At 41.5% G+C, this 12,308-nt stretch overlaps 1 protein-coding gene across 3 annotated transcripts in view; it reads right to left on the bottom strand.

Annotated features, from left to right (window-relative positions):
- Window positions 1-12,308, bottom strand: part of lepr (leptin receptor) — a 59,962-nt gene that overhangs the window by 25,804 nt on the left and 21,850 nt on the right. For 2 of the 3 annotated variants that reach the window (XM_017698165.2, XM_017698167.2), the window contains 2 exons: window positions 2,487-2,542; window positions 85-137 (listed from right to left, as the gene is read on the bottom strand). In XM_017698165.2, coding sequence (XP_017553654.2) covers window positions 85-137; window positions 2,487-2,542 — 109 coding nt within the window. Of the gene's footprint in view, window positions 1-84; window positions 138-2,486; window positions 2,543-4,598; window positions 4,851-12,308 lie in introns of those variants that run through there. The other variant, XM_017698166.2, reaches the window with a different exon arrangement.

Raw genomic sequence — 12,308 nt, 5'->3', positions numbered from 1 at the left:
TGACTGTTTAGGCAGCAAAAAGAATGCCATTGAGAAAAGGTTTGAGCAATGACAATGAAGACTGGAGGTGGGCCAGATACTCACCATGTAAAGCAATAAAAAAATTCACAAGAAGCGCCAGCATCATGCAGGGAAACCTAGAAAGGGAAGAAAGCATCTGTTAAACAACTGGGTGGATGACTCAGTCTCTTCTTTCGCAGGGGGAGGTGGTAAAGCACTGATGTCCACACACTATGACTATGTTGATGATCTTTTAGTCACTCCTGAAGCTGCAGAGTTCCAACGGTCCATTAATTCTTACTGCCATAGCCTAAGCAGTCTTCAAGCCAGTAAGCCAAAACCCTACTGCAAAGTCAGACACTACTCTTCCAGATGCACAGATGAAACACATTACCATGCTAATGTAGTCATGTGCCTCTGAAGGCTATTTACTGCTGCAGAGACATGATAGGGGCTCTAGCAGTCTGAGCTGTAGGCTCTATGACATAGTCTGTATTATAAGGTCTTTAAATGTTATCCTTTAACAGCTTCCAAAACCAGAACAATGTTCTGACCAAAAAACAAACAGGCTACTGATCCTCAGTTCAGACATGTTCATCTGCAGTGAAGACCAAAAATCATTACTGTGGATTTCAAACGTGGTGAGATCCAACTCAACCCATGCACACACTGCAATGAGACACAGAAATGGCTATTAGGGGAGCTGTTTTTCTCTGAAAAGCCAGAGACCACCCTTTCATTTATTTATTTTCCAGTCTAGGACATTAGTGCAAATTATTCATTTTTCAGCATCAGGGAAAAAAAAGCAGAATCATGTTTAAAATTACATAATAAAGAAGCCCTAAGAACAGCGTTCAGTGTTAATGCGTCCATCCTTTACTTTTATTCCAGATTCTATTCTTTTTAGCAGACTTGCTTTGAGTTTTTCAAAGAAATGTGCAGGGATGTTTTTATTCCACACCTTCAAAATTCAATCTTAGATGTTTAGATTTTCTACTTCTTACAATCCAAGAAATCCCAAACATATTCAATGATGCTGAGGTCTGGACTTAGGGATGGTCAGTTGTTATAAGAACATCAGAAGCTTCTATGTTTAATTCACAGATGCTCTTGTTATTATTTTCTTCTTACAGTGGAAGGGTGGACAGAAACATGTAACACATGTAATTGTTTTTAGATCTGAAGCAAGAGTGGAGCCTAATTTTCTCAAATGAAAAAGCTTTATGTACTGTTTATCTGATGGTGACCATTGTGGTGGTTTAACAGGTTTTGCACCCTTAAGAGTTTTGCAAACTCATTGGGTGCGATACAGAATCGTTTTCAAAAAGGTTCTGTTTAGAACCATATACAACATTGTCAGCATCAGTATGAAGAACACTTTCATGATGCAAAGAACTCTTTAACCATGCAAATGGTACTTTGAGTGTTCATGGTTCTATGTAAAGACAAAACAAAGAACCACTCAATGAACCCCTTTCTTTACTAAAAAACTCTTGAAGAACCACATTTTTTTTTCTTGGTGTGGTAGTTTTTTCTAAAAAACTCTTCAAAAATGCTAATTTTCACATGCACATCTATGACATTTCCTATGTTACGTTAGCCAACCCTGGTGCACTTTCCCCTCAATGGGTTTAATATAACAATTCAACATTTCACATGTTTAACAAACGTTCACATAACATAATTTCACTTTGGATTTTGCAGTTTTACAGTGAATCATTTCATAAATATGTCAACTTAAACTAAACTCTGTTCTTTTGTACGGTTTTGCTTTTGGACCTTTCACTTCTTACTTATAGGCTCAACAGGTAACTGCAAGTACACATGTATTTGTGAGATTCTGCCAATTCTCCTCATAAAACTTGGCAGGATATGAGTTCTCTTCATTTTGTAAGTGGCTGCTCCACATTCGCCATGTTGTAGCTGTGCTCAATGAGATTGTTTACATCCAGCAGCAAGGGACCATAATGTGATCAGGATGTAAGAGCATAGGGTAAGCTTTGGCTAAATAATTTACTCTAAATAATTTCTGCTGAAACTGTAACTTGTTTGATTAAAACGCAGTTATCTTTGGAGTTTTAACCTGTCTTATGTACTATCATTCCAACTACATATGTCCAATAAAACAGGGCAGCTATACCTACTCTGAGGATCAGATGAGGGCTCAATGCTCCCACATGTCTGTCAAACCCACATTTTCAGCTATACAGACTTTAACGAATTAAAGCCTATTCTTTGGTAATGACCAACTGAAGAACACAACACAAAAGGTCACTTTGTGCAAAAACAATGACTTGAGGTCCTAATCAAGGGTTGTGGAAATTGTGTGTTCAGTTATTACTGCTGCCAGCTACTGTATGTTATTAACACAAACACAGAACCAGTTGTGGAGCATCCACAGCACTCGATATTTATTATAATGATTGAAACACATTTGCATTGGCTACAGCACTAGGTTATTGCTTCGAATTACACTGCATACTCACATTGTTACTCTCAGAGTGGCATCATTTCTCTTCTTGACAAAGTGTCTGAAGCCTACCTGCAGATGAAGGAGAGAAAAAGCATCAACTGAGGACTCACTTGCAAGGCGCGGCCAAGTTGATAAGGACTCAAAAACTCTTTTTTGCATAAGTTTTTCCTTCACTGCACCTTAATAAGGGTGGGAGTAGTTTCATTCACTTGGGTATAACGCAACCTGGTTTCACCACTTAACCCCCTTGAGAGGAGAAACACTTTCTGAAAACAATTTCAGTAGTGAAATTCAATAAATTAGCATGAAGCATAAAACAGCCGTTTTGGTCACTTAAGGTATTAAGCAGTAATGCTCCCCTCATTCTAGTGTACAGCTTCAATAACAGAGTCATTTGTTTTGTTCCAAACTACAGCCTTCAGGTGTCAGAAGAGATAAAGCTCCTCTCCTCAGAATCATGCCAACGATCAGACTGACTGCTTCTGTAAATTTGTGATATGCTCAAATGGAATCCGCTTCATTTCTCTCCGTTTCTCTGTTCTCAGAGGCTGCGTAACAGATTTAAGAACCAATTCAGATTCATAGTGTATAATACTGTTTGCTGGAGAGCTCTGAGGCAAATGTACCCTGCCCAGGGCAATGAGCGCCCATTTTCCAGCGAAGCCACATCCTGCCTTTTTGTTCTGCAAATGACTGTGCAAGGTATAACCTGTTACAGCACTACGCAACCTGAGCATGAATTCTGGAAAGCCCTGTGGCAACATAAGCCTTAATCAATCTAATAACTAGTGAGCTAAATTCCTTAGTACCGTACATCGTTTTATGTGAAACGATAAGACGTAAAGGTGTACTTAAAATTTGTTACCACATCTTATCTACTCTTTCATTTCTCACTCAGACAGAAAACACAGCACAGCTCCGTCCTCTCCATCTGTCAAGCTCGATTTGAAGCAGCATGACTTGTCATGGAGATCATTGTGTAACTGTGTGGGATATAAAATGCAAATCAGAAAAGGAATATTAAGAAGGACAAGCGGGTGGCCATGCACTCCATTAGAGCTCCTAACCAGTAAGCACAACAACATACTCAAAGTCAATATTCATGCGTATCACATCAAAACAAGTGTGGTGTTCCATTTTAGTGAGAACATAATACCTGATGCTTCATGCTTTAATGAATGGTAACCAGGTGTACTAGATGTGCCCAGTGAGCCTGGGGTCCAGGACTAAATGAATGGTAAAGGATTGATTATTTACAAGAGTAAATCTATGGTCATGGATGCACCTCTTCAATATATTGGATGGGCATCAGTACGGATACATTAAACGGACTAGATGTTGCTCAGATGTTTGTGATACAGTTTCTTAATAATGGGAATAGTGTGATCTAATAGACCTTGTAGAACAATAATAAAAACTGTATGACGTATGGCCATCTCCAGTGTGGTACAGCTGTACTGCATATTTAGGTTTAGGAGCTACTATGAAACAAGTCCCCTAACAGAGCACTAGAACTGGATACTTACGGTATCAGACTGAATTCAGACATCAGTATCAGGTATCAGAGGAGAAAGAGCTGGATCGGTTCAGCCCTCCTCTTTTAGGACAATTCTTTGTTTAACAGAGCTCAGGGAGTGCCAAACAGGGCCTCTAAGATGAGGTCAGGTCATAAGGCAGTGCTGCAGTGATATGATCTTTCCCATATACAGGCCCTCTGATTAAATGCTCAAGGGGGAATTGCTGCTCCAAGTGCAGAGGTGACTCATCAGTCATGAAACTAAACTTATTTGCATCATGGACAAGGAAAGCTCGACTGTTCCCAGCACTTAGGCTACAACTCAAATACACGAAAGGCCACGCGGGAAAGTCACAGGACAATGCTGTCTCTGTCACACGGAGGAGGAAAAAGATAAACGGGACCCAGCTAGTCAGCCAGAGCGGCTGAAACACACTTGAGGTCGTGACGTGTTATGAGACAGCACGCAGAAAAAGAGACGCAGAAGTTCCTTTAACGGGCAAGACAGGCAGCATAAACACGGTCAGTGACAGACAGAAGTTATCTGAACAGTCAGAGACGCTTCAGTCTCCCGGGAGGATGAAGGCTGCGGAATCTGAGCACACCTACCGCTTTGTTACCGCCGGTTTCACTCTTTTCGGTTAGGCTTCCTCTGTAGTCGAAGTTCAAACGCGCTCTCCCTCGTCGTTTAGTCAGAAAGAGGACCGAGCCCTCCTCTTCTTCCCAAAAAGCCGTTAATTCCGTGCGAAAACGTGAAAAGGTGAACAGACAGTTTCAGCGGCGAAGCCCATTTTTCCTCCGTCTGCCTCCTTACTCGACGTCTCCTCTCCACTCGCCTGCAGCGCCTGGACGCTGAGCGTCTACTCAGCGGTGGCGGGCGTGGCTTCAGCGGCACACTCAGCTGAAGTGGGCGTGGCTTCAGGGCAATGCTCGCCGAGCTTCGGTGCCACAGTCAGCGGTAACAGGCGGGGCTTCAGCGCCACGCTCAGTTACGGTGGGCGGGGCTTCAACTCTACACTCAGCGGCGGCGGGCGGGGTTTCAGCGCCGCTCAGGCGATTTTGTCATCGTCTATAAGGGATCAACTAAACTGCCATTAAATCCGTGTTTGTTCTGCAGCTCAACTAAAGAAGCAACAAATCTGAGGAACATGCAGAGCGTTGCAAGGCAAAATAGTCCCCAAGGAAGACCAACTGGTTTCCAATTTACCTTTATTTCACCATTATAAACATTACATACTCTATACGGACAAAAAGTATTGGGACACCTACAGGAGCTTTCATGATATCCCATTCTAAGTCCATAGGCATTAATATGGAGTTGGTCCTGCCTTTGCAGCTGTAACAGCTTCCACTCTTTTAGCCCATACGTCCAGAAGAGCGTCTGTGAGGTCAGACGCTGATGGACTTTCAGACACTATGGGTCTCAACACTCAGCGACCCCGCTCTGTAACTGGCACTTCCTGGCTGAGATGCTGTGGTTCCATCTTTCACTGTCACTCACAGTTGATTATGGAATGTCTAGGAGGGAAGAAATTTCCCAAACTGCAACGGTGAGTCCTATTACAGTAACACACTGAAATCCAGAGAGCTCTTTAGAGTGACCCATTCTCTCTGTCTGTAAAGGCATAGTGCATGGCTAGGTGCATGACTTTATACACCTGCGGCAGTGGGGCTGAATGAAACACCTGGATGCAACGATTAAGAGGTGTGTGCCAATACTTTTGTTCATACACGTGTATAAACAGCCAGAACATACGTGCAGGTTCAGTGTCCAGTCCTGTAAAAAAACTGTTTGTTTGAAAGAACTTTTGAAAGACTGGCTCACTCTATAAATAAATACAAAACTGACTTCAAAACAGTTTATAGATTTTATACAATGTAATGAAAATATCTTTTTACCTAGATGTGTACTGGGGCAACATTTTGGATCAGGTACTAAATCCTTGTCTGAATTTGAAAGCATTATCTTTAGAGATATATCCTTATTCGCATTTCTTTTTCATTCATGCATTGAAGTAGCTATATGTCCTGTCATCAGTTTCAAAATGGCTTGAGCCAGTTGTTCTACTGAAAAAATAGGACTTATCCAGACATTGTATTCTACATTCAAACCATAGCAGAAGCCAAATGTGGCCATTTAAGACACATACTGTACACTCAGCTATTTGTTTACACATTTCTGCCTAGCTTTATTCCCTAAGCCATAAGAGAGGATTGATTTTTGAATCTTTGAGTCATCAGAGACAGCAGTATAGCTCTGCAGAGTAACATTGCATCATCCACATGATCTCACTGTGATGATGTCATCTCATGACCTAATTGTGGGGATGCACCCCGCTGGCATAGTGTCAGTTCAAGTCTCTCGAAGGGGCTTAAACACAGAGACTTAAACTCTCCTGAGTGCAATCTGTGAGCATCCAGGGCTTTAATCACTTATTTGGATTAAGTGGATGTTTTTAAACATTGCTTACTGCACACTCAGATGAACATAAACTCATAAATCATAAATCTGCATAATAATAATAGTGGTTGATTAGATCTATTACGTCCTTTAAATGGGGTTCTTCAAGGGTTCTTTAGTGAAGACAATGGTTAAATATAGAACCACGTCAACCCAAAGAAATGTATGTATGTATATATAAACACAGATAAATGTAGACTGAAGAAGGCCCATTTGTGTCCTCAGATCCTCACAATCTTTTACTGATGAACTATGTGACAGTGTGGTACAGCAGCTCCGCAATGGTTGCTGATGACCGCTCAGCACATTGGCACACAGCTCCCTGACATTGGGGACCTTCACCACCAGCACTGTGTGCACAGAACATGTAGCATTATCAGGGATTCCTCCCACCCCAGCAACACACTGTATCCAGAACCAGAGATCCAAAACCATCCATGCCAGAACCTGTTAGCTCAGGAACAGCTTCTTTCCAGTATCCATCACACTGTTGAACTCCACAATACACTGATCAGCACTGCTTATGCTGAACACATTGGATACACATTGGATACTGGACTTATTTATTCCTATCATTTATTATACTCACCAGTACACAACACACTGTACATGATCAATTGTACATGCTGTATGTGTATATATATATATATATATATATATATATATATATATATATATATGCGCTGTATATACATGTAAATATATACCTTAGCATTGGCTTTGTAACCGTTTCCAGACTTTTACATACATTTTATTGACTGTTTCGCATCTGTATCTCTTTGTAACGCGGAGCGAGGAGGAGGACGCATACACTGAGATGAGCGAGATTTATTAAGGGCAAATCCAGGGTCATAGAGCCAACATGGATAGATCAGGGGGCAGACATGACATAAGCCAGAATAAACACAGCAAACAGAGACCAAGACATCAAACAAAGAGATTCAAGCAAAGACCAGCAAACACAAGGGGGAAACACAGGGCTTAAGTACACAGGGAAAATGAGGGACAGGTGCAAACAATCAGGGGCGGAGTTACAAAACCAGGGGCAGGACTTAAACCAAAACAAATGCACATGGAAGACCAAAACAAAGGAGCACATGGAGTAGTGACACTCTTTAGAACATGCCATATGTGTTGCTTTTATGAGACTTTCTCATCGGCTTTGCCAGACTGATTTTATTTAAGTGAAATTTAGACTCAACAGGTCTGGCTGTAATCATGCCTGGTTAGTTAATTGAACCCAATTAACTGAATTGGGTTAACCAGTTGATTTAGTAGCTAAGGGGCTCATTAATTTATCACATAGGGCCAGATAGGGCTGAACAGCATTTTTCCTTCAAGAAATGAAATCATCAGTCAAAAACAGCATTTGTGTTTATTTGGGTTTTCTTTGTCTAATTGTAAAAGCAGTTTGTTTGATCTGAAACATTGAAGTGTGACAAATATGCAGAAATAGAAGAATATGGGAAGGGGCAAATACTTCTCACAGCACTGTATATATACATATGCACGCACACACACACACACACACACACACACACACACACACTTTGGGCCCTATAGTCAAATTACATGGTTATTTTACATTACATTGTTTTTTTTGGGGTTTTTTTGGTAAAAATAAGTTAACACATCTTCTGCAGGGAACTTGAACATGGTATTTTCAGCTAATATAGTGCACAAATTCTATTCATTTGCTGAGTTTAATGTTAATGTAAAAAAAACCTATAAAATAAAATAAATCATAATAATAATCAAAATATAAAATGCCCTGTAAGTTTTGCATAACCCACATTTTATGTTGGATTTTTTCCAATATGTTAAATTTAAGCAAGTAAATGTGTGTTAAAATGTACAGAATTGTGTTCTCTGTCCGGAATGTGTTGAGGTACCTTTACTTAGAAAATCAGCAAAACATGCTTTCACCACTTTTTGCAATTTTTACAGCATTTACAAAAAGTTTAGGTTATTGTAATAGATCAATATAAACCCCTGAAATCTTCTCTGAAAAGTGTTTTTCTTCATAATCCGCCCACACTCTGTACAGCGCTTTCAAAACACTGGTGGCAAGGTTAGACATCATAACCTGCCGCTGTGCTACTCTCTTTCTGCAGCACTGAAGAAGTAGAAGATCTGCACAGTTGTTTTCCATTGAATCTGTACATTTATTACAGCGTATAACTAAAACTGAGACTCTTAAAACTGGCATTAACTTTGGCGAGTGAATGTGTCTTTAAATATTGTATGATATGAAGTATTATATGATGTTAGAAGACAAAAGGCCTGTACTTTCCTGTCTTTCTGATCCAAACAGTAATACGTCATTTATTAGCTTCTGATATCCATCTCTAATATGATATGACATAAACCACAAACTCAGTACAGTAAGACAATACAGCAGCACATGAACCCATGCTCTCAGGCTCTACTGCAACAAAGCAGCAGCCTGTTTATCAGCCTTTTCCAGGCTGGCGGGCCAACAGTCGTACCAGAGCCAAAGCACACAGTCAGCATTGAAATGCACGGCATGTGCAACACCGCCCATCACAGTCATCTAGAACACAGTGTGTCTCTTGAATAGATCAGAGTCTGCAGCATGCTGCCAGTGGGATACGACTGGGCTGGACCTCGCGTTCATCAAAGACCTTAAATTCCATCACCACAGAGACGGGTCAGAACTGTTTGAATGAGATCAAAGAGTGAAGGGCGTCTCCTCCCTCCACTCTGTCTACCAAAAGCCTGAGAGCCTTCTGAGAAATAGATAAAAAAACGGAGAAAGAGCTATATATTTGTATGAGTTTTTAAAGGAGCACAAGCAGAAATGAAACAGTAATCATGCTTTAGCCCCCAGAGTTGTTGATAAGGCAAGTTGGGCCTATCACTCCTTCCTGTTTGGCAGATTTGTGGTAGTGATGACGTCAGACACTCTTTCAGCAGCAGTTATGAAAAGGACAACAAAGCCAGGATAGGGCCTGTACAGGAATTCACTAGAAATGAGATTGGGTATCACACTCAGTGCACTTTTAGGTGTGTGTGTGTGCAGCTGTAGGATGACCTCAAACTTTTGCACATGACTGTAAATACAGCAAAACACATTATAGAACCAGAATTTTCAAGATTATCCATATACACATCATTCATGTCCATGCCTGTTGACTGGCTCAATTTATTTCGAACATCAGCTCTGGTACTGATTTGCAGCTGTATTGTATATGGAGTCTCAGGCATGTCCACCGAGTCAGTGGTGGGTCCAGCATTCAACTGACGCATTTCTTCATGAACTTGTGCAAACATACATGGTCGACGTTCATTTGTGCTGACAATGTGGTTGTCAAAGACGTTGTTTTGATTTTCCAAGTACATTAGCTTAACGTCTCTGTCAAGTTACCTTACCTTCTGCATGTTTAGGAATTAATATAACCTCACCTTTGGTTGTCTTGCATGAAATGATACCACACCTTGTGCCAACGTAAAAGTGGTTCTGGTTACTCACAATGGCAGCCATTCACCATTCACCTATATGTAGAAGTTTATTTTTGTTTTTACATAGACTACAGTAAGTCATATAGTGCTCTAACCCACATCAACATATCTGTGAGAAACATATAAAGATCTGGATGGGCTCTGAGCAGGCTGAGAGATGCGTGTTGGCATGTATTTTGGCAGGCTTATCAAATGCAAGTGATAAATCACATTCATTTGATTTTTCCCCTGAACTATTCCTGTAACCTGCTCCCATGTCTTGGGGCCACATGTGGTCATGAGCCCTATGACTGTGGTTAAAGGGGTGAGCTGGATGTCGAGGTTATTCTCAGTGTAGGATACAAATATGCACCACTGATTATACACATCATCATTCATGTCCGTGCCTGTTGGTTGTCTGAATTTATTCAAGACATCAGCTCTAATGCTGATGGCAGCTGTATTGGATGCATTTGATGTGAAAGTTAGAACCAAAATGTTAGAATACATAGTAAACGAATTAGAAGTTACAGTGCAATGTATAACAACAGGGCTCAGAGAAACAGGTGAAAAAAAAAACAGGAAACAGTACAAGACCAGACTTTTATTTTGAACATTTTTTTTTCAAAAGATTTTAAGTTCTCTGTTTCTCTGTGTGTGATATCAACATTAGGTCCCCCTCTTGATAGCTCCCATACTCTGAATCCCATGTTTGCATTACACTGACTGCTGTCTTCAGCAGTGATGTGGACTGAGTGACATTTTAAGGAATGGGTCATTATTAAAGACGTTTCAGCCAAGAACAGGGAGAACGAGAGAACGGTAAGGTATCTTCACTTATTTTTTCACTGGAACAGTTCTGCAGTGTCTGCCTCTTGTGTTGAGATAATCAAGTGACAGACTGTAAGTTGCTTGTCATTGATTCCGTTGTTCTGGTGATGTTAATGATTCCATTAACTCCCATAGCGTCATACGGTGGATGGTGAAACATGATGTTGGCTGGGGAAAAACACGATTGGCACTTTAAACTGACTGCTTTCTCAGAGTAAATTTGACCCCTTGCCTGCCTGCGGTTTTTAGTGTCATTTGGGAAACTTTGGCCCAATCTCATTTCTTCTTTTTAGCCCTACCCCTTATTTTCTATGGGAGGCAAATCCAGCCAAAAAATACATGAAAATGAAAACAATAAAATGTAGATGCAAACCTCTTTTTGCCATTTCTTTTTCCAAAAAATGAAATGACAGAGAGCTGTTTTAAATGTACTATTTTTATTTTTGTCACAGATGACTCATGTGAAAAATGAAATTGCAAATGTAGGTATTTCATTTTCAATTTTGGCAGGATATTTGCGCAGATGTTTGGAAAAAGAAATGGAGAAAAGAGGTTTGCAGTTCCATTTTATTGTTTTAACTCATTTTTTGGTTGGATTTGCCTCCCATAGTTTTCGAGTGTCACCCTAACCCCTTGGAACTTAGTTAAGGGGTAGTTACATTTAGGGTATCATATGCTTGCAGACGGGGTATACATTTCAGAGTGAGCCTCTAAAAAAGCCCCGTTCAGAGTGAGCCTCTAAAAAAGCCCCGTTCGGAGTGAGCCTCTAAAAAAGCCCCGTTCGGAGTGAGCCTCTAAAAAAGCCCCGTTCGGAGTGAGCCTCTGAAAAAGCCCCGTTCGGAGTGAGCCTCTGAAAAAGCTCCGTTCGGAGTGAGCCTCTGAAAAAGCTCCGTTCGGAGTGAGCCTCTGAAAAAGCCCCGTTCGGAGTGAGCCTCTGAAAAAGCTCCGTTCGGAGTGAGCCTCTGAAAAAGCTCCGTTCGGAGTGAGCCTCTGAAAAAGCCCCGTTCGGAGTGAGCCTCTGAAAAACCCTGTTCGGAGTGAGCCTCTGAAAAAGCCCCGTTCGGAGTGAGCCTCTGAAAAAGCTCCGTTCGGAGTGAGCCTCTGAAAAAGCTCCGTTCGGAGTGAGCCTCTGAAAAAGCCCCGTTCGGAGTGAGCCTCTGAAAAAGCCCCGTTCGGAGTGAGCCTCTGAAAAAGCCCCATTCGGAGTGAGCCTCTGAAAAAGCCCCGTTCGGAGTGAGCCTCTGAAAAAGCCCCATTCGGAGTGAGCCTCTGAAAAAGCCCCGTTCGGAGTGAGCCTCTGAAAAAGCTCCGTTCGGAGTGAGCCTCTGAAAAAGATCCGTTCGGAGTGAGCCTCTGAAAAACCCCGTTCGGAGTGAGCCTCTGAAAAAGCCCCGTTCGGAGTGAGCCTCTGAAAAAGCCCCGTTCGGAGTGAGCCTCTGAAAAAGCTCCGTTCGGAGTGAGCCTCTGAAAAAGCCCCGTTCGGAGTGAGCCTCTGAAAAACCCCGTTCGGAGTGAGCCTCTGAAAAAGCCCCGTTCGGAGTGAGCCTCTGAAAAAGCCCCGTTCG

The sequence above is a fragment of the Pygocentrus nattereri genome, chromosome 26 (genome assembly GCF_015220715.1).
Source record: "Pygocentrus nattereri isolate fPygNat1 chromosome 26, fPygNat1.pri, whole genome shotgun sequence".
Classification (NCBI taxonomy): domain Eukaryota; kingdom Metazoa; phylum Chordata; class Actinopteri; order Characiformes; family Serrasalmidae; genus Pygocentrus; species Pygocentrus nattereri.
This window is presented reverse-complemented; position numbering and strand designations above follow the sequence as displayed.